General features: G+C 50.0%; 1 protein-coding gene across 2 annotated transcripts in view; it reads left to right on the top strand.

Annotated features, from left to right (window-relative positions):
* Positions 1-21,907, top strand: part of MPV17 (mitochondrial inner membrane protein MPV17) — a 1,213,029-nt gene that overhangs the window by 711,926 nt on the left and 479,196 nt on the right. For both annotated transcript variants that reach the window (XM_069605498.1, XM_069605497.1), the window contains exon 6: positions 10,726-10,821. In XM_069605498.1, coding sequence (XP_069461599.1) covers positions 10,726-10,821 — 96 coding nt within the window. The remainder of the gene's footprint in view (positions 1-10,725; positions 10,822-21,907) is intronic.

Below are 21,907 nucleotides of genomic sequence, written 5' to 3'. Positions count from 1 at the left end.
GAAAATTCGTCTCTAGTGTTGGCCACGGTACGGTTCCTTGATGTCATTTTTAAACCAAGACGATTAAGTAAATGAGTAAGGAGCAAGGGTACGTGAGATGTTTAGGAATAGGGGAAAGTAGTTTCTCTTTTATATAATATGATGATGTTTTAATGGATTGATTTGATGTGCGATGGATTGTTTTTTAACTGAAAAAAGATTTGTAATAAATTGAATCTTGCAACAATAAAAAAAAGAAGCTATATGTTACTGAACTCAAAAGGGTATAACATCCTGAACCTGAGAAGAAGCAAGATAGCAAAAGCGGGATATTGTAAAAGTATCCCTGTAGAGGGAGGAAGACCCAAAGACAGTGTCAAGAATTGAAACAGAAAGTGACAAGAGACTATTTAAAAATAGCCTACTAAGAAGGAATCCTAAAGGTAAAGATAGACGTTTCCATAACATAATCAGGAGGAGGGAGGCATCCGCCTGATTTTATTTAAGTTGGTTAGTATAGTGCTAGGGTCAGCTGGAACTAGTTTTGGATGGCAGACTGATTCGTTTAAGACTTTCTGACGACTGACAAGCCCCTTAGTTATTTATATAGGCTGGGAACACCTGTATAGCAATGGGGAGAGATAGGCCTCCTTCTTATTTAATAAATAACTTGTGGAATTGGGTTATATGTGATTTTACCGACCACAATTACAGAGTGGTACATTTCATCCCAGCCAAAACACTGAAAAACACGATTTTTGTTGTTTTTTAAAATTTGGGGTCCCCCTCTAAACCCCCCAATTTTCTACCCTTATAACGCCACTGCAACCCCATTCAGACCCATTTTAACCCTTTATCCCAGTTCCCTTTATATATTTATTTAATATTTTCAGTGATTTTTTGGGGTGTTATCGTCCGCTCTGTTATGTAACATTCTGAAATGTTTGTAATGAAATGACTGGATACCATGGAAGTGCCATCACAGTGTCTGTGTCCTTCTTCGGACCTGCCACAGGATGCTAATCTCTTGTTTTATGGGCACTAATCCCCTGTTTGATACAAGTGGGCACTAATTCCATGTCTCTTTTGGGTATGGGTGCTAATCCCTAATTTTGCAGTGCAAGTGGCACTAATCCATTGTCTCTTATGGGAATGGGGACTAATCCCTTTTTTGATGCAAGTGGGAACTAATCCATGTCTCTTATCTCTTATACGTATTAGTCCTAATACCTTGTTTTGTGGTGCAAGTGTGCACTAATCCATTGTTTTGTTCTGCGAGTAGGCCTTAATCCCTTATTTTGCGTGGAGATGAGCAAATATGACATGGTTCCTTTTCTCCAGCATGGGGTCTGGCATGGATTCACATGCTCATGAATATTCCCCGTCGTCAGGCCGGGAATCCTCGGTATAGAAAAAAATCAGTTTCGTTTCTGATCTGTCTTTCTTAGTAGTAACCAATCACTGGTCTCTGGGTCATACTGCCCCCAGCCAATGACTGCCCTCTCCCTAAGCCCCGCCTCTGGCAGCCATCCTCATATTTTTACCGCACGTTCAAGTGTTGGGAGTCCTCGTGCTGTAGCTCTCGAGCTTTTGCGGCGTTTTCGCGCCTTTTCAGGAGATTTTTCTCTTTTTTCGGTTAAATAGAGCCTCAAGTTCCACCGTTTCTACATCCGATCATTGGGGATCCGTTTCGGAGTTTTCTACGCCCCTCAAGGGTGAAGTTTTCGTCGAGTTACGCTTTTGGAGGATTCCAGAAGTTCCGAGGCCTACCCCGGACATGGCCCAGGAGAAAGGAAGCTCGACGCCCGGGAAGCTGTTCAGGACCTGCCCTGGATGCCAGCTTCAGAATGTTTTCAAGGAGGACAAGCATTCGTTATGCCTCTACTGTCTCCATGAGGACAAGACGCACATGGAGAAGGACTGTGCGTTTTGTGGGAACATGTCGGAGCGGACCATGAAGGATCGCCACCTCCGTCTCGCCAACTGGCTGGAAGGGAAGAGCCTGTCAGGCGAGAAGAAGAAAAAGAAGTCCGAGCGGTCTTCTAAGTCCTGTGAGGGCGCCCCGGCGACGGGGGCCCAACAAAAGGTCAAGCACCGCAAGTCCGCGGGCACCGGGAGCGCTGAACGGTCGGGCTCCTTGGCTGCCAGGCAGGGCGCATCCTCCCCGGCGCCATCAACCACGAGCCAACGCTCTGGCTCGGGTAAGAGGAAGTCCGAGAACCCGGCAAAGCTTCTGGAGAGGCCCCGGTCGATCTCGAAGATTCCAGCAGAGGGGGAGTGAGGCTCGGACCCTCCCCCCAAGGTGAAGGCCCCAGGCGTACAGAAGGTGACGATGGCCTTAATTCACCCTGCTAAGACCTCGATTGAGGATGTCGCAGCGGCCCTGGCTCAGCCTGTGGAGGCTACGCCAGTGGAAGCGACCTCAGGACCCAGAGTCAACCCTGCCACCGCGGAGGGAGTCATCTTTCAGGCCCATTGAGAAGACCCCCACGAAGTCCTCGTTGGAAAAGGTGGGGGAGGGGCAGGTGGCCATCGTGGATACGGACACGACCTCTGAGGAAGAGCTCATCGAAGTCGTGGAAGAGGCCCAGCCCATCGGGAGGGATCCCGACGAGGGCGACAACGAGAGCGATGGTGTCGCCGACGAGGTTCCTCAAGAGCCCTCGCGCCCGTCGTTTCCGGCGCCGCAGGACACTTCGGCGGCCATTTTGTCAGCGATTCAGTCCTTATGCTCGGAGATAAGGACAAGGTTGCCCCTCTCCCCGATGGAGGTACCTGAGCCAGACCCGATTGGGGGACCGGAGCCAGGACCTTCCGAAAGTCCACCGCATAAGAGGAGGAGGACGCATCTTACGCCACCTCTCCCACCTCTGCGGCCTGCTCTGCCTTCCCCCCGGTCTACTACCCACGGGGATGATACAGGCACGGACACGGCTACGACAGGTACAGATGACGACGGAGGCGACGACGGAACGTGTCCCCCGTCGCCCCCTGCCCGGGCGTCCCCGCCCGACGAGATTGGATCCTTTCATGTCATGATTTCCAGGGCATCCGAGCTCTTCCAGCTCTGCCCAGAAGAGAAGAAGAAGGAAGGGTTCCTTTACCAATGGCGCAAGGCTAAAAGGAAGACGGTCTTCGCCGTACCACTTCTTGATGACATCTGGGATGAGGGGCTTGCCCTCCTCAAGAACCCTGCCACGGCGCCGGCAAAGAGGGACCGTTACGAGAAGAAGTACCGGGTCCCCAACGCTGCCGCCTTGTGCCTTCGGCAGCAACCTACCCCGGATTCGGTCGTTTCGGCGGCGGCAAAGAAGAAAGCTGGGGGTGCATCGGCCTCGACATCAACTTTCCCGCCGGACGGCGAGGGCAGGAAGCTGGACACGATGGGACGACGGGTCATCTCATCCGCAGCGACAACTATCAAGGCGGCCAACGCCCTGGCTATCGTAGCCCGCTATGACAGGGAATTGTGGTTCAAAATCGCCCCGCTGTTGGACTTCCTTCCGGACGCCAAAAGGGCTGAGGCCCTTGAAATCCTACAGGAAGGTGAGATTGCTTCGGACCACGCCATCACGGTTGCAACGGACATCGCCGACACCGGTTTCCGTCAGTTGGGCAACGGCGTTTGCCTGAGACGACGAGGATGGCTCAAGGCGACGGATTTCCGCCAAGACGTACAAACCAAGGTTTTGGACATGCCCTTCGACGGGAACAACCTGTTTGGGAAGGCGGTTGATGAGTCCCTTCAGGCCATCAAGACCGACATGGAGACTGCCTTGGCACTGGGAGTGCTCCAACAACGACGGCCGTCCTTTCGGAGCTCCGGAGGCAGACAAGGTGCCTCCAAGGGATCCGGCAGTAGCTCCTCCACGTACTGCCAAGCTGCAAGATCTTCGTCCCAGGAAGCCTACAGGGGACGCGGCAAGTCAGGTGGTGCCCGTCGTCCTCGACAGGGAGGTCAAGGAGGCAAGGCGGCCTCCAAACAAGATTGAACCGACCGTGGGGTGCGGCCCCCACCGAAGCACCCCGGTGGGAGGCTGGCTGGTGAGGTTCATCAGCGTGTGGGAGTCCATCTCCACCGACCGTTGGGTGCTGGACGCCCTGGCCCAAGGGCACGCCCTCGAGTTTCAGTAGAAGTGCCCTCGCGTTCCACCCGTGGCCATGAAGGAAAATCACGTCCCTCAACTACTGTTGGAAGTAAGGGCAATGCTCAAGAAGGGTGCCATCGAGCTCGTCCCAAAGAGGCTTCGGGGCTCCGGAGTTTACTCAAGGTACTTCCTTGTAAAAAAGAAGACAGGAGGATGGCGCCCCATCCTGGACCTGCGACGACTGAACAAGTACATCAAGGCACAGAAGTTCCGGATGGTCACCCTCCAGCACGTGCTGGGACAGCTGGAGGAGGGCGATTTCCTGTCATCGTTGGACTTGGAGGATGCATACTTCCACATCCCAATTCTAAAAAGACACCGAAAGTTCCTCAGGTTCGTGGTCCAGGGGCGGCACTACCAGTTCAAGGCCCTCCCGTTCGGATTGAAGTCGGCACCCAGGGTGTTCACCAAGTGCCTTGCACCGGTGGCGGCACGGCTGCGCCTACAGGGGATCCACGTCTACCCCTACCTGGACGACTGGGTCATCCGGGCAAGGACAAGGGAGCTTGCCGTGGAGCACACTGCGAAGACCGTCCAGCTGCTCACGGACCTGGGATTCTCCATCAACTTTCCAAAATCCCACCTGGTTCCGTCGCAAGTCGCCCTGTTTCTGGGAGCCAAGCTCGACACAGTGGCGCGGCTGGCCTCACCGTCGGAGGAAAGGACCAGGACCATTCTGGGCAAGGTGCAGCGTCTGCTGGCCACGGACATGGCCAGGGTAAGATCTATCAAGTCCCTCCTCAGGATGATGTCCTCCTGCATTTATCTGGTGCGCCTTTGCAGGCTTCGGATGCGCCCCTTACAAGAGTTCCTCGACGCCCGCTGGGTCCAGTCGAGGGGCAGCTTCGAGGACAGGATCCCTCTCAATGAGACGTTCCGTCAGGCGATCCGGTGGTGGGGTACCCGCTCTCATCTGTCGGCGGGCACGGACTTTCAGACCCCAGCTCACCAGGTGACGGTGACGATGGACGCCTCCCTGGAAGGTTGGGGAGCACACTCCGGAGATCTTCACGCGAGAGGCCTTTGGCTCCCGGAGGAGAAGTCACTCCACATCAACATCTTGGAGCTCCGCACAGTGTTCTGGGCCCTCAGGTCTTTTCTTCCGTCCCTCAAGGGCAAGGTGGTGAGGATCTTCACCGACAACACCACCACGATGTTCTACATCCGGAAGCAGGGCGGAACCAGATCCCCTGCCCTATCCAAGGAAGCCCAGGATTTGTGGCATTGGGCCGTCGCCCAAGGGATGTTTCTGGTGCCTCTTCATCTGGCAGGAATAAAAAAAACACGATCGCCGACTCACTCAGCAGAGAGCTGCACTCGTGCCACGAGTGGGAACTACGCCAGGATCAAGTGGATCGACTCTTCCAACGATGGGGCGAACCCCAAATCGATCTCTTTGCGACGGCGACGAATTCCAAGTGCCGGAGGTTCGCCAGCAGGTTCCCCCAGCCGAGGAGCATGGGCGATGCTTTCTCGTTCCCCTGGGACGGCATATTTCTTTATGCGTTCCCTCTGCTGCCGTTGCTGCTCCGGCTCATCAACCAGCTCAAGAGGTCCTGGTGCAGGATGATCCTCGTCGCACCGGCGTGGCCGAGACAGATCTGGTTCCCGGACCTTGTGGACTTGTCAACGTCCACACCAGTCAAGCTGCCGACGGACGCAGATCTTCTCTCCAGAGAAGGAGGCGCTATTCTTCACCACAACCTGGAGTCGCTGAACTTGCAGGCCTGGCTCCTGCAGCACTAGAGTTTGGAGGGTACGACATCCTGGCCGACTGCAGAGAGGTTCTTGCAAAGGCCAGGGCGTCCTCAACTCTCAAGTGCTACGGACATAAATGGAAGAGGTTCTCTGTCTGGTGCCGTGCACAGAAGATTAACCCTCTGCAGATTACAGCCCCTCAAGTATTGCCGTACCTACTGTCATTGGCCAAGGCTGGACTAGCTCACGCTTCCATCAAGATACATCTGGCCGCCATCTCACGATACACCAGAACTACGGGACGGGCGTCCTGGTGGTCTCATCGACTGTTGAAGGAATTTATGAAAGGATTGTTCCGATCATTCCCGCCGGTGAAGGCCCCTGCCCCGGCGTGGGAGCTCAACGTGGTGCTGACCAGGCTCATGGGGCCCCCATTTGACCCTATGCATTCGGCACATTGAAGTTTCTGTCGTGGAAGACAGCGTTTCTCGTGGCCATCCCCTCCGCACGATGAGTGGGAGAGATCCAGGCCCTATTTTGCAAGCCGCCATACTTGACGTTTCACGACACGAGGGTGGTGCTGAGGACGCACCCCTCCTTCATGCCCAAGGTGCCGTCGGACTTCCACCTCAACGAACCCTTGGTGTTGCCAGTTTTCTTCCCGTCTACTTCGTCGCCGGCTGAAAGGACTCTGCACTCGCTGGACGTAGCTAGAGCGCTGAAGTTCTACGTGGACCGCACGAAGAGTTTTCGGAAGACATCACAGCTGTTTGTGAACTTTGGGACTGTGAATCAAGGGAAGGCTCTCTCGAAGACTTCCATTTCCAGATGGCTCTCCGGCTGCATCATGCACTGTCACCGGTTGGCAAACCGACCGCTACCTGGCCGTCCGAGAGCCCATTCGACCAGAGCGATCGCTGCTACCAGGGCGTTCCTGTCTGGTGTGCCCCTGCTGGACATCTGCAGGGCTGCGACGTGGAGGTCGACGCACACCTTCACAAGATTCTACTGCGTCGATCGTGACTCCAGGGAGGAGTCCAGTGTCGGCCAAGCAGTGCTGCGCAACCTGTTCGCTTAAGGTGAGCCTGGTGAGGAGGTAAGAGATGCTTAATGAGTTGTTGTATTGCTTAATGTTGAGCCTGTTGCCACCTCCCGTGGTTGTGCATGTGTGTACTGCTATGTATTCTCTTATTCATGAGCATGTGAATCCATGCCAGACCCCATGCTGGAGAAGGAAAAAGTTACTTACCTGTAACTGTTGTTCTCCAGCATGGGTCTGGCATGGATTCACATGCGAACACTCCCGCCTACCCTCTGCGGCTCTTCACTTGATCATACTGCCACTTTACGTGCTACCAAATCTGAGGATGGCTGCCAGAGGCGGGGCTTAGGGAGAGGGCAGTCATTGGCTGGGGGCTGTATGACCTAGAGACCAGTGATTGGTTACTACTAAGAAAGACAGATCAGAAACGAAACTGATACTGATTTTTTTCTATACCGAGGCCTGACGACGGGGAATATTCATGAGCATGTGAATCCATGCCAGACTTCATGCTGGAGAACAACAGTTACAGGTAAGTAACTTGTTCCATACATATCGGATTTGAGAGTAGGCGTAAATCCCATGTTGTTTGTGCAAGCATGCCTTTCTCTCCTAAAGGCTCTCAATTTGGAATATAACTGGGTCCCATGTATTATTGCTGTAGGTCTATTAATTGAGTATTGCTGTTTCTTAAATGGTGTTTTCCTTTTTTCTCTTTTTTTCCTTCTGTTAACTTTGATTTTATTGTTTAGTGAGTATCACCAGGTGGGCCTTATACAACACTGTGTCAACCTCATGGCACTGGTAAGCTCTGTTTTGGGCTAGATCCTGTAGCAGTAATATGAGGTTTACTTGGGCTCTCTATACCCTCCAATGGTGTTCTCCCCTTACCTCCCTCTGTACAGCCCTCTTGAGCTCCGGATTGGTGTAAATGCAGTTTATGGGGCATGGAAGGGGTTACCTCCTAGAAACCTACACTTCACAGGACCTCTTCAACTTCAGGCAAGGCACACTGGTGAATGCTGCTTTAGCCCAAAACCTTTACCCTTAAGGGTCTACCTCATGGAACCTACATCCTTCACAGGGCATTTTCCACGTCAGTCGTGACAGACTGGTAAGTCTGCTTTGGCCCAGATCCCCTAGTTGTAAAGGGGGTTGGGAGACCCGTTCAGTTTTTTTGGGTGTTTCTTCCCCTTGCCACAGCTTTCTCACCTCCCTTTGCCCCTCCTCCGGGACTTCAGATTGGTGTAAGTGTAGGTCATTTGGCCAGAACCTATACAGATTCGCGCTCACCTGCATGGCCCTGCCCGGGTAGCGGGAGAAGGCCAAGGCATTTCCCTGTTCACTGTGTAGCCCCCGCCACCCACAGACACAGATGTGTCAGGGAGAAATACATCTAGCCTAAGAGCAATGACCCCATCACTTTGCACTTGTTACCCTAGATTAATGTTCCCCCCCCCCGGATTAAATATTGCACAGCCATATCATTTATTGCACATGTAGATACACTGTTGTCCAATTTTGCTTCACACCATGGCTGCTTAATTTAGTTTTACTGTTGCATATTTACATCAGTGGTCATGCTTTGCTTCACTCCTTCATCGCCTAGCTTACTTGTTTCACTCCTGGCTTAATTGTTTCACCCCTAGATTAATTGTTTCACTCCTGGCTTACTTGTTTCACTCCTGGCTTAATTGTTTCACTCCTTGCTTACTTGTTTCACTCCTAGATTAATTGTTGTTTAGGCAGAGCTATCTGCACCAACACCAATACACTAATCAAGGCACATTATGTTCTGTTACTCTGTTTCATAGCCAGATACATTATTGCATAATTAGATTTCTGTGTTGCATAGCTAGATCTGTCGCTGCATAGATGAACTAACTGCTGTTCAACTGTAGTTCACAGTTTGCCTGCCAACACTAATTGTTTCACCCCTAGATTATTGTTGCACAGTTTTATTTATTGCATACCTTGGTTAATTATTACATAAGCAGATGAATTGCTTCTTAACTCAACTGTTTGTTAAACAGCTAGATTATTCCCACATAGCTTTTTTATTACTTGAGTTTTAATCAAAAGATTTTTTTGATTTTTACAAGACTCTTCAAATCTGAGGATCTGCTAAATGCTAAGGGTATCTCAATGTGTCTTTTCTCATTAAAATTCTTTGTGTTCTCTCAACTCGTTCTTCAGCTGGCGTATGTTGGTCAGAGTTTATCGGACCTGGAATGGCCCTCTAAGTATGAGAGTCTTCCCCCTCCTGGACACCTGATGTTGTGCTCACCTCTGTAGTTAGATGGTTAATCATTCTGAAGGATAATTCTATTAGCTTCACCATTGTCGTTGTCCATCTTGTTGTCTCTCCTGAGATTAACCTGGCTATTGTAACTTGTTTCAGCCCTAGTTAAATTTTTTGCAATATAGATTGATTACTGCTTTGCTAAAGTGCTACATTTGTACTTTACTAAACTCCATTACTACATTTACACTTTACTGCTTATTATTGCATTGCTGTATTAATGTTGCTGCACAGCTAGATTAGTTATTGCAGAAATAGAGTAATTACCGGGTAACTACTGATTTGGTTACACCGCTAGATCCCTGGTGCATAGATATATTATATTGTTGCATAGCCAGTTTAACCACTACATACAAAGAATAATTATTGCATAACCAGATTCATTATTGTATAGACAGGTTATTTTTTCATACCACACGTTTTCTTTTCGCATAGCAAGATTATTTGCTGCATTGCCAAACTAAATGGTGCATAGCCATAGCAATTGCTTCATATCCAGATTAATGATTTAATTGTGAGATTCGTTTTTTTTATACTGCTATCTAACTTTTCAACCAGATTATTTGCTATGCAGACATATTAATTGCTGCCTAACCAGACTAATTAGCGGATAGCACATTTTTATATAACGCTTGTTTTATTGTTTCATAGCCACATTATTTACTATATAGCCTGCATATTAAGTATTGCATACTGAGATTATTCCTCAGCTGGCTAGTATTGTTTCTATACCAGATTGTTTGCTGCATACGCAGATTAATTGCCACATTGACCGATTATTTATTGCGTAGTGAGGTTCAATTCTTCCTATTGATAATTTTCACATTACATTGCCAGATGCCTTTTTAAAGTGCATGTGCACATTATAAATCCTGCTACCATATCACACCAGATTAACTGTTGCTTAGCCAAAGGAGCGGCTTCATACCACCCATTTTTATTATTTAATAACCAGAGTAGGCAGAGTCATTTCATACCACTGGTTTTATTGTTGCATACTCCAAGTAAATCTTACATAGCCAGACCAACCTTTCTTGCCATTAGATTTATTGTTGCATAGCCAGATCCAGATGAATTGCTGCACATCTGGTTTAATTTTTGCATAGCTAGATTAATCATTGTGTAGCCAGATTAATTGCTACACAGCTCGATTAATTGTTGCATAGCCAGATTTTTTTAAAAATTATTTACAGAGTAACGTTTGCATAACCCGATTCATTTGTGTTTTAGCCGGACTCATTGCTGTTTAGCCAGTTTAAATGCTTTACTGTCGCCAGATGTATTGCTAGATTCATTGTTTCGAAGCCACCTTCTTGTACCTCCATTCTTGCTGGGCTACATTGTTGCAAGCTGTTCTTCGCGCCTTGATTGCATGTTGCCATTCATTCTGCACTGCTTGACTGATTGCTACACTGCTCTATCCACCATTGATTGCCATTCATTTGGCAGACTTCATGTTAGTTTGTTTGCGGCAGCCGCTCGTTGGCCTCATCGCCAGGTTAACGTGTCTTCATTCTGTTGTTGCTTTTATAAGCAGCCTGCTGTTTCTTTTTCAGATTGTACTTTGTCCTGTCTTCTTGGGGTGCTTTCTTAGCATCGCTGGGGCGCTGAATGGTCTATCCCCACCGCAGATCGGGGACAAGCTGAAACGAGTAAGTGCCTGCGAAGGACGCCTGGGGGGCATTGGGGCATGTGTGCACTTTTCATTCTATTTATGTGACAGTCTTACATGGGGCTGCTTTTAAGGCAATTAGAATCGTACTACTTTACTACAGAGTCATCAACAGTCATCAACATAACAAAATGTAATGTGTGGTAAAAAAAAAAAAAAAAGAATCCTGCAAAATGATTACATGTGCACTAGAAACAAATATATATTTTCATTGTTTAATTCACTCTATCTGGGAGTGCAAGGTTGTGAACATCCTAGAAAGCCATTATTGATTAGAAGTAGTGTTACCTATAAACGTTTGTTTTTGTGTTGTTGTTATTGGTCCTTTAGAGTAATAGCACATGGAAACACCACAATACACATGGGCCCTCATTACGACCCTGGCGGAAATCGAAAAACGATGGCGGAAATGCAATACCGCCATCGAATAGCGCTCGGTGCGACTATGACCCGTCACCGCAAAGTACGAAGCCATTAGCGACACCGTAGTGAACGCCAACGCTAACTGCACCAAGCACGCGCGCGCGCGCCATGCCAAACCGCAAACACCACCATGGTGCAACGGTACGCCAATTCCGACCCTAGCGGACATGTACCTAACGCCATCAGGCATGGCGGAATGTACCATTCCGCCATGGCGAGAAGTACGGCATCGCGAATCAACCGTAAACGGCCCCACTGAGTGCCTGTACACCGCTCCCTGCCCACAAAGTACAACTCCCCGTAGGTGCAATGAAGCCACAATGCAACCATTGAAATGTACAAGTCACCCATGCATGCCAACGAACAAAAGAAACACAACAGGGGCCAATGGGAGCTGCAGGGCACAGATGGCACGAATACAGAAGCCATCCCAATGGACATGACCACAGTCCCCCACCAAGAAACGCACGCAAACACAGGCACCTGTGACCAGCAATATTCCGAAAACCACATCATTCAACCAGTCCACCTGGCTGACCGGCATCTGTTACACAAAACCCAATCCCCCGCCCCTGAGCATGACAACATTCAAACTGGCATATTGGCAGCCCCCATCCCTGACCTCACTGGGCTTCGTAGGCAAACGCGCACAGCACAGTACCACGCAACTAAACCCCGAAGCTGGAACCCAATGCAGATCTCCTCACAATACATCGCCCCCCAAATAGGCATATGCCACATCACTTGCAAAGAAAAACGCTACACGGGCCAAATCAGAATAGAAATTTATGCACATCAAAATCACCAAGCACATACAGCCATCAGGCCATGAAATCCAAAACACCAATCACCATTGTGGGCTGCTTCCGCAAGAAATGACCAGCCACTACCTGTGTGTCGCCCTGTTCCCCCATGGTACACAGAGCCACATTCACGTACGAAAAGGCAACATGGAAGCGCACAGAACCGCAGGGCCGTCCCAATGGGGAGGCACTAGTCCAGCTGAAAGGCCGAAATGTTGCTCCGAGCCACCAGTACTGCGTAAGGGCATGTGGCCCATTGGCGATCGTCCCATAAGATCGTAATGCTGCTCCACTGATTAACACGAAGCAGCAGGTGTCGGGAGTAAAATCCATCTGCAGGAGTGGCATACAGATGGCAGTGGCAAAAGGGGAGGAGATACCTGTCAACCAAAAGAAAAGAAAAAGAACAGAATGGCCATCAGAACTACATACCAACAACTCACTTCAATGATCACACGAAATCCACAGCCATATGCATGCTAGCCCACTCCAAAGGAACATCACCACCCCAAAACCACTTGCGACTCATAACCATCTATATCGAGGTGCAAACACCATCACAAACGAGTGTCTGAGGGCGCCTCGAGACAGGGAGGGCTCTACAAGGCCAGATGGACGATGGTCCCACTATGGCAGCCCTGCATCACATAGCGTAGGGGAGGCGGATAGATCCCAAGAAGCCCTGTACATGGCAAACTCTGTATCAAATCACCTGCCCATGCATCCATCCATCATTCCCTCATCCCGGGATCAAAATGCCTGAATAATTACTCACATGACATTAGAAACATCCATTGAGTCTGTGCGTTATGCAGCCTGCTAAATCCACAGTGCCCCAGCCCGTAATTCCAGTGTTGTGAAGTAACATGTATTTGGGAACGGACGGCCTCATCGCCCACGTAGCTATTGCGCATCCCAAACTATTCATATCAATCATTGCTCCCTCGCCATGGGCCCTGTCTCAAGGACATAGAACAATAGAACGTTACATTTGCAGTCAGACCTGTGGGCATCTCCTCGCCGCTAGCTGGAAACCGAAAGCGCCGCCCTTCGAATTCCTCATTTGCAACATCACGTCGAAAAGGCATCTGTGGCCGTTTGAAATCACTAATTATCCCATCGAGTGCGGCTGTGTGTGAAAATGGCAACTGCCTTCACCCACGAATGGGACGCCCCGCCCGTCGTTGCAACTCGGTACAGTGATGCATGAGGGCCCACCGTTACTCGAGTACTACGTCCCACTGACCCCTCACAAGTCTGTTCGCGACTGCACAGATAGTATGTGAAACAATGGGACCACAGCAGAATGAACATATCAACCAATCTTACACGGCCATCGGGTACAAATACATGATTGCAATAGCAAGATACAATTCCCCGAATTGCAGCGTTGTGCGCGGGACGTGCTCGGCCAAAGGGGAGAGCAGTTTGCACAGGTGGAATCAATCACCACAGGTGGAGGCCATACAGCCTGAAAACACATAAATTGCACAGCCAGTCTCCTCCCACAACCACACCGAAATGCTACCGGCAGGACTCGCGATGTTGGCCCTGGGGGACCTGATAGCACTGCAAGTGCTCCGACTCCAAGAAGTAGACGAACACCAACTACAACCAGCCGCACGGAGGAGACGCAGGAGGAGGAGGAGGCCAAGGCAGGGCCAGCAAGGCCAGCAAGGCCCACCAGCACAGCCACTACCACCACGCAGGCAGCCCGCAATTCAACGCCTCCGAGCACATCCGTTCAACCTCACTGATGAGCAGATCCACACCCTCTACCGTCTGGACCGGGACACCATAGCCGCCATTGTGGACATGACACAGGCTGACCTTGTCAGCATGATAGATAGCCCAACCGCCATCCCACCCCTACTGAAGGTGGTGTCTGTACTCCACTTCCTGGCCACAGGCACCTACCAGCACACAGTCGGACAGTTGCATGGCATTTCTCAGCCACTGTTCTCACGGACACTATTGCAAGTGCTCGATGCCCTCCTGAAGCACGCAGACGACTACATCTCTCTACCACGCTCGGAGCAGGAAATTACCAACACAAAAGTGGGATTCCATGCACTTGCCGGCATACCGGGTTGCATTGGTGCCATCGACTGCACCCATGTTGAATTGGTCGTCCCACATGCCATGGAGGCCCAGTACCGCAACCGAAAACAATTTCATTCCCTGAATGTACAGATGGTGTGTGACTCCAACAGGATCATTACACATTGTTGTGCCCGATTCCCTGGATCAACCCATGATTCTATGGTCTTGAGGAACTCTACAATACCACGCTACATGGAACGACACGCAGGGAACAGATCCTGGCTACTCGGTGAGTCTCATTACATGCATGATGATGTGGGGTATGTGAATTGTCAATGACCTGCCAGGAAGGGGGGGGGGGGGGGGGTGTGCGTACGTATCAATGGCATTCCACATCATACGTTTCTCGTCCACATACAGGTGATGCTGGATATCCACTGAAGAGATGGCTCCTCACACCAGTCCGGAACCCACGGGACCAGCATGAGGAGGACTACAACCATGCCCACTCACGTACCCGTGTAGTCATAGAACAGGCATTCGGCCTACTGAAGACCCGTTTCCGCTGCCTCAGCAGGTCTGGCGGGGCACTCCTGTACCGCCATGAGAAGGTTGCAAAGATGGTCATGGCATGTGTCATGCTCCACAACATGTGCGTACGTAGAAATGTGCCCATGCCCCCTGACGCAGAACTGCAAGCACCTGATGATGGTCATGATGAGGGTGGGGATGTGGCAGCACCTCAAGGAGTCTGCGAGGCACCGGAGGGCCGTGACATTCGTCAGCATCTCATTGATGTATGCTTCTAGCACTCACGCCTGGTGGCTGATACATGGACACGGGACTCGTGGCACTGCGTGTGTCTGGGACATGCACAATATGGACTGTACGCCTATGATGGCCTAGTACACAAAGATCAATGTCCACACTTCTCATTGGTTGATCGTGCACTTTTTATGGCATATGTGATATCATGTTGAACACCCTATCGACCCGCCACCCAAGTGAGCCCAACACACCCCCTCCACCCTCCTACCTCCCACCCGAACACCAGTGTCCAAAGATGCTCATTGTCAGTGGGCTGTCGCTATTGCATGCCCCCTCTGCGGGTATCAGGGGCACCCCTGCCTGTGGAGCGCAGGTTCCTTCCAGATCTACGTTGGGGGCTGCCCTGGACGGAACTTGCAACGGATGATGTGTCTGCCTGCTCACGTCCATGCATGTCCCTAAGGGTTTGCGAGAGCTCAGTGAGCACACGGCGCACTGCGGCAAGTTCGGCACATACGTCTTTGGACGTCGCATGCAGTTCCCCCCTCAGGCTCTCGGTGCTACTCTCAATTTGTGCCCTTAGCGTCTCTGTACCTCTCTCCATTTCTGCCCTAAGTGTCTCTGTTGATGTTTCTATGTCTGCCTTGGTGCCCCCACATTCATCGGCATGGCCCTTGAGGAGTGTGGCCATTTGCTGCTGTTGGACGATTAACTTGTCGAGGGACTGTTGCCTCTGCTGGGCCATGGCCATTTGCGGTGGTGTCACAGAGGGGCTGTTGTCCTCATGTTGCCTTGCCACAGGGCTTGTGGGGGATGGCCAGTCGTCGTCTTGTGGCTGCACCTGCGTGGTATCCTCATGTTGTACGGGATGGGACAGACAGGGGGATTGGGACAGGTCATGGATGGATCTGACCTCGACATCCCCGTCTTCTGTGTCCGAGCATGCTGCCATCAATGGGGTGTCACCTATGGTGCTGCTGCCACCAGAGGCAGTGCCTTCTGTGGCATCCATTGGGGGGACCTGTGGTGGTGGTGTTGTGGCCATGCTGGCTGCTGGGGTGCCTGTTGATGTTCCCTCCTCTGTGCTGCCACCTGATTTGTGCTGCTGCCGTGTCTTGATGCGTGCAGCTGAGGTGGAGGGTCTCTGGCCGTTGGTCTTGGCCCTCTTTGCAGGTGTGCTGGTAGGGGTGTCCTGTAGCTCGTCGTTTGGATCGGACCCTGTGGTGGAGTAAAGGAGGGCGAGGGTTATTGATGGGTCAGTGGGAATTGGAATGGCATTGTATCACATGCATTGGGGTGGTACCTGAGGGTGATTTGGGTCGGGGTCTTGGAGGTGCTTTGATTTGTGTGTGGAGTGAGGGTGCAGTTGTTTGGCAGCCTGCAGTTAGGGTGTGCCTGCTGCACGTGTAGTGCGTGTATTAGGGGTTTTTAATTATTTATGTATTTATTGTGGGTTTTGACGTGCGCTTTCAGGCCGATGTGTGTGGACGTTCTCCTGGACATGTGTTTCTGTTGCACTATGTGGACGCATGGTACTTCACATGGTTGGACTTTGTGGATTTGGCATTGTTTTATCTGGCCCACCTACCTGAATCTTCGGATGTCTGCACTCCTTTCTCCATCCCTCCGACTCCCTCTATGCTCTCCATTCCGATGGTGGAGGCACAGATTTCTTCCCAGGGGGTCAACTTGATGGGTGATTCAGGACCTCCCCCGGTGGCTGTGGCAATGTTGCGGTTGGCAGAGAGTATGCTGCGGACGCGTATCCGCAGGTCGTCCCATCGCTTGCGGCATTGCTGTGGGGTGCGGGGTGCGGTCCCCACCGCACTTACCCGCTGTGCCACCAGAGCCCATATGGCCTTCTTGTTTGCAAGTGCCGTCCTGGTCATTTGCGTGGAGAAGACGACGGCTGCATTCTCCTGGAGGGTCTCTGTTAGCACGGTGAGTTCCTCACGGGAGAAGTGGACCTGCCGCTTGCGGTCGCACGCTTTCTTCGCTACTTTTCCCATTTTTCGTGGTTTCGCTAGGGTGGTTGACGGGTTGGGGTGTGTTTCAGGGTAGTGATTTTAGTGCTTGTGTGGTTTTGGTGTTTTTATAGGTGTACGCCGGGATGTTTCCCGTTCCGGGCCCATGTTTTAACTTCCGTTTCCGTATATTTCCGGGCACCGTACTTTCCGGTAGGCGCACACTGCGGTGACCGCTAAGAGGGGTGGCGGTATTGCACCTAGGGCGCCGTACGGCGGCGGTGTGGGCCGTTTTGGGGTCATTTCCGCCATCGCGGACTTTGCACTTCCGCCGTGGCGTGGTGCTCGTGCCCGATGGGTCGGAATGGGCCGCACTTTGCTCCTTCGTACAATGGCGGAAACGCTATTTACGCTGTGGCGCTCCGGTCAGTCGCTTTCCGCAAGGGTCGTAATGAGGGCCATTGTCACAAGGCCAACACATCCTTGCATTTGAGGGAAATGAGCATTGCAGGATCACAGCCTCATTGGGAGGGCCAGGAAAGTGACGCATCAGCAGGAGTCATGCCGGCTTGTGCGCGGCTGCAAATTATATTTTTAATAAAAATGAGTGCTAAAGAGACATTTCCATTCGTGGTGCCCTGAACCAGATACCCTCTTGTTTTTTTAAAATTAGAATGATATTAAAATAAACAGTTTTATGCTTCAAATATAAATTGTGCATAGAATGAACTTCAGATTAATTCATAATAAAAACATACACCTAATGTACAATTACAATAAAAAAAGATGAGGGATGAAAAGCAAAGAATGAAAGAAGGATAATATAGATTGTACTAGTTAGCAAGAAGAAGGCAGGCCAGTGAATAGATCAAGGTGCAGACACATGACCACAAGCAAACCGTTACAGAATGTTGCACCATATCCTGCTATGCTTTTCCAGGTTATTTCGCGCTCCAAGTCTCCATTTTCAAGTGATTCTTTCTTTTGTCATTTTGAGACATAAAGGCAACTTGGTGATGGAAGATCTTTTGACCCCAGGGATTTTGTTTCCTGTGTTGTAGTAGTGCGGGCATCCTAGCGAAATAACGTGAGATGAAAAGCTGTCAATGTTAAAGTAATCCTGCCTCAATAGGTGGCTAGCGTCTCGAGCCCTGGATAAGCGGCGAGCGCCATAGAGGGTTCAGGGGCTCAGCCAGCACAGCACTACTTGTGCCCCCCTGGGGACAGTAGCCTTGTAATGTATCCCAGAGTTAAACTCCTATACTATTCGAGAGTAGGCTAAGGCGCTCTATGCAATCCGATGTCAATTGCCATTCTCTACTCTACAATAGATCTGATAGGAATGCACCATGTGCACGTTGTTGTGGCCATCAGGCAGGAGTGCTCTTGAGTTCCCAACAGATTCTGTGTCTGTGTTTCCCCGACCAACATAATCCAATAACCAATGAATTTACAATCTTGAGGGTCTCCCAAGTCTTAGGAAGTCTGGCACTGTGTCTCCCAGAGCAACGAAATCCAATAACTACTGAACCTACAATCTTGAGGGTCTCCCAAGTCTTAGGAAATCTGGCACTGTGTTTCCCCGAGCAATGTAATCCAATAAGCAGTGAATTTACAATCTTGAGGGTCTCCTGATTCTTAGGAAATCCGGCACTGCATCTCCCAGAGCAATGTAATCCAATAACCAGTGAACTTACAATCTTGAGCGTCTCTTGTGGGTCTCCTGATTCTTAGGAAGTTCAGCACTGCATCTCCATGAGCAACGTAATCCAATAACCAGTGAGTTTACAATCTTGAGAGTTTTCTGAATCCCTTTTATAGGCCTTCTCATTGAGGGTTTCTGAGAGTTTCCCAAACCCTTTCCTCCACAGTAATAGGGGTCTCTTCACTTGGGTCTCAGTCCCCAGATTTCAGAGTTCCAGCTACCTGTTTCCACACGGTGAGTCCTTCCTTCACGGCATGGAATTTCCATTCCAGCCTCATCTCTGGATTGGTGCCTGTTTTCTGGTCTGAGTAAGTGGGGCACTGAGTGTCGGGTCCTCTAGCAATGAGCAGAGCCACAGGAGTACAGGAAGTTGCCCTAAAGCTGGGTCCTCACTCTGTCCCTCCCTGCCTGCCTATCCTCACACATTCTGCTCGTCCAGCCATCTCATCCAGTTTCTGTCTCTTCCTGGAGGTCTTGCCTCAAATCTCGCTCCCACAAAACGTTGTATTGGGATGTCTGTCTTCAAAAGTGTACCGCTTTGAGGCACCTCCTCTTTAACAATATTTGACTCCGCCCCCTCTCTACCAGCTCCTTGCCTATTCCTTTACTTTACTTTAATTCATTTATTCAAGTGCTGCCAAAAAAGGCTCAGAGGCACATGGGAGCCCAGGACTAGAGTCCCAACAAAGATGCTTATGGACAATAGAATTGGACCTACAAGTAACTGTGTGAGCGGCTGTAGGGGCCTAACTAAATAGGCAGATTTGCGGGCATGGCATTCCAGCTCAGAGGTCAACCACCAAGAAAGTGCTTCTTTTGACCAAAGGCAAGTTAGACCTTGGAACCTCTAATAATTTGAGGTCATTAGATCTGAGTGTCCTAGTTTCTCTCTTCTTATTCAGTCTATCTGCCACATAGGCTGGATATTTTCCTGCTAAGCACTTATAAGTGATAGTAAACGAAACTCGATCCTAGACTCTATCGGTAGCCAATGGAGACTGTTAGCATCAGAGACATGTTCAAATTGTTTTAGTCCCATAATGGCTCTGACTGTGGTATTCTGTACCACTTGCAATCTAGCCATCTCAACCTTCCCAATCCCCACCCGTATGCTGCCGCAGTAATGAATCCTCAAGCATATGATAGCTCTGGTCACTGTCTCACAGCTTTTTTGGGACAGATAGGTACGGAAATGATGCAGGAGTCCAATGTAATAGGAGACACGACTACTCACCTGAGCCTTCATGGACAGAGTTTGGTCAAAATGAATCAATGGGCCTCATTACGAGTCCGGCGGTAACTGAGCCGGAAATACTGGCAGGTTACCGCCGGACTTGTATTACCATTCCGCCTCCGTGATTCCCAGAATCACCGGGGCATTACGACCCCGGTGATCCGGGAATTCCGGAGGCGGAATTGTGTAAGTCCCCATTCCCATGGAGCCCCATAGGACTCCATGGGGATGGGGACAGTGGAAACACTGGTTCCGTCTATGACAGAGCCGGTGTTTCCATGTCCACCTGCAGGCGGGTGGTGTTAAACCCGCCAGGTCAGACCTGGCGGGAGTGACACCTCCCGCCTGTAGGACTCTTAATCAGCTGGTCTGGAAAGAACAGTGGCGGTGGTTTTACCACCACCGTTCTTTCCGGACTGGCTGACTCGTAATGAGGCCCAATGTCTTTATTTTAGCCTTGGTCATAATTTCACAATCAGCGATTTCAAAGCTTTGATATTCTGCAATGAGGTTTTTAAGTCTAGGGCTAGAACCTATAACCATGAGTTCGGTTTTATTGTAGTTGAGTGCCAACCCACTCATGCACATCTAATCCTGGATGCAGTTAGAGGTCTTGTTCACCGCTCTTACATCTTCCTGATACTCCCCTGTCAGTGAGATAAGGCACTGGGTATCGTCTACGTAATTTGAGAAGCATATCTTGTTCTCCTCCAGCAACTGGAATAGTGGCATTGTGAAAATATTATATAAAATTGGTGACAGACAAGCGCCCTCTGGTACTCCACAGCTCCGAGAGACTAGCTTAGCTTCTGCTGTGTTAATGCAGACGCTCATAGTTCTATTACCCAAGAATAGAAGGACTGCATCCATGCTAGGGCCTGGTCACTAAAGTTAGCAACTTCTCGTGATCCTTTTAAAAGTAGTGAGTGATCCAGTAAATCAAAAGCCGCAGGCAAATCTAGGGCAGTCAACAACATAGCCTGTCCTCATTTATCTTTTTCATTATATTTGACTTTAGATTTAGGATGGCTGATTCTGTACTAAAACCTGGACGAAACCCTGATAGATAATTGTTCAAAATGGTGTGATTCTTCAGATGTTCTAGCACTTGTTCGTAAGCCACCCTGTCCAATATTTTAAGAAGGAAAGGGGAGTTTGTTACGGGTCTATAATTAGTTTGAATTGTGGGTTTAAGACCCTGTTTTTTTAAAAGAGGGGGTGGTCCAAGCACCCTTCAAACGAGTAGGAACACAGCCTTCCTTCAAGGAGGTATTAATGATTCTCGTAATTGAACTGATGAGTAATTCGGAGAATGCTTTAATTGCCGTGGCTGGAAAGATATCTCTTTTACATGGAGAAGGTTTACATTTATTCAGAAAAGATCTGAGCTCAACTTCTGAGATACTGATGAAGTTAAAAAGTGGGATCTCTACCACCTCCTTGCCTTTAAATGTCCTCCACTTCTCCTTTTCAGTTCCTCAACCTTCACATCCTTGATGGCACCCTCTTCTCTTCTTTCTATCACTGCCTCCTTCACAACCTCCACATTCTTTCAAAACTTCTTCCATCAACTCTGCTTCTCTTACCTCTATTTCCTGTCAGTCCCTTCCGGCCATCTTCTCTCATTTCCACATTCTTCAACCCTTTCAGCAGCTTATATGTAGCGGTCAAGGTCCTCCAGTTCCTTACTATCACTCCCAACTTCTACACCCTTGTGGGCCCCTTCTTCGCCCCTTTGGCACCTCACATGTAATAGAGGGTTATCTAGTTTTTACTATCACTCCCAGCTCCCCCCCCCCCCCAGGGTGACTTATTCTCTCCTTTAAACACCTTGTATGTACTTGTTAGGGGTCTCTAGTTATCTACTACTATCTGGGGTACCCGGCGTTGCCCGTGTCCTGATCGAGTGGTGTCCCATGTGCCCTGGAGGATGTTGCTCTTGTCCTCATGTCAGCAAGTGTTGCTTCAGTTTCCTCTGGTGTCTCATGTGCCCTGGAGGATGTTGCTCTTGTCCTCTTGTCAGCAAGTCTTGCTTCAGTTTGCTCTGGTGTCTCATGTGCCCTGGAGGATGTTGCTCTTGTCCTCGTGTCAGCAAGTCTTGCTTCAGTTTGCTCTGGTGTCTCATG

This window comes from Ambystoma mexicanum, chromosome 4p, assembly GCF_040938575.1.
Source record: "Ambystoma mexicanum isolate Mex_15411 chromosome 4p, UKY_AmexF1_1, whole genome shotgun sequence".
Taxonomy (NCBI): Eukaryota; Metazoa; Chordata; class Amphibia; order Caudata; family Ambystomatidae; genus Ambystoma; species Ambystoma mexicanum.
This window is presented reverse-complemented; position numbering and strand designations above follow the sequence as displayed.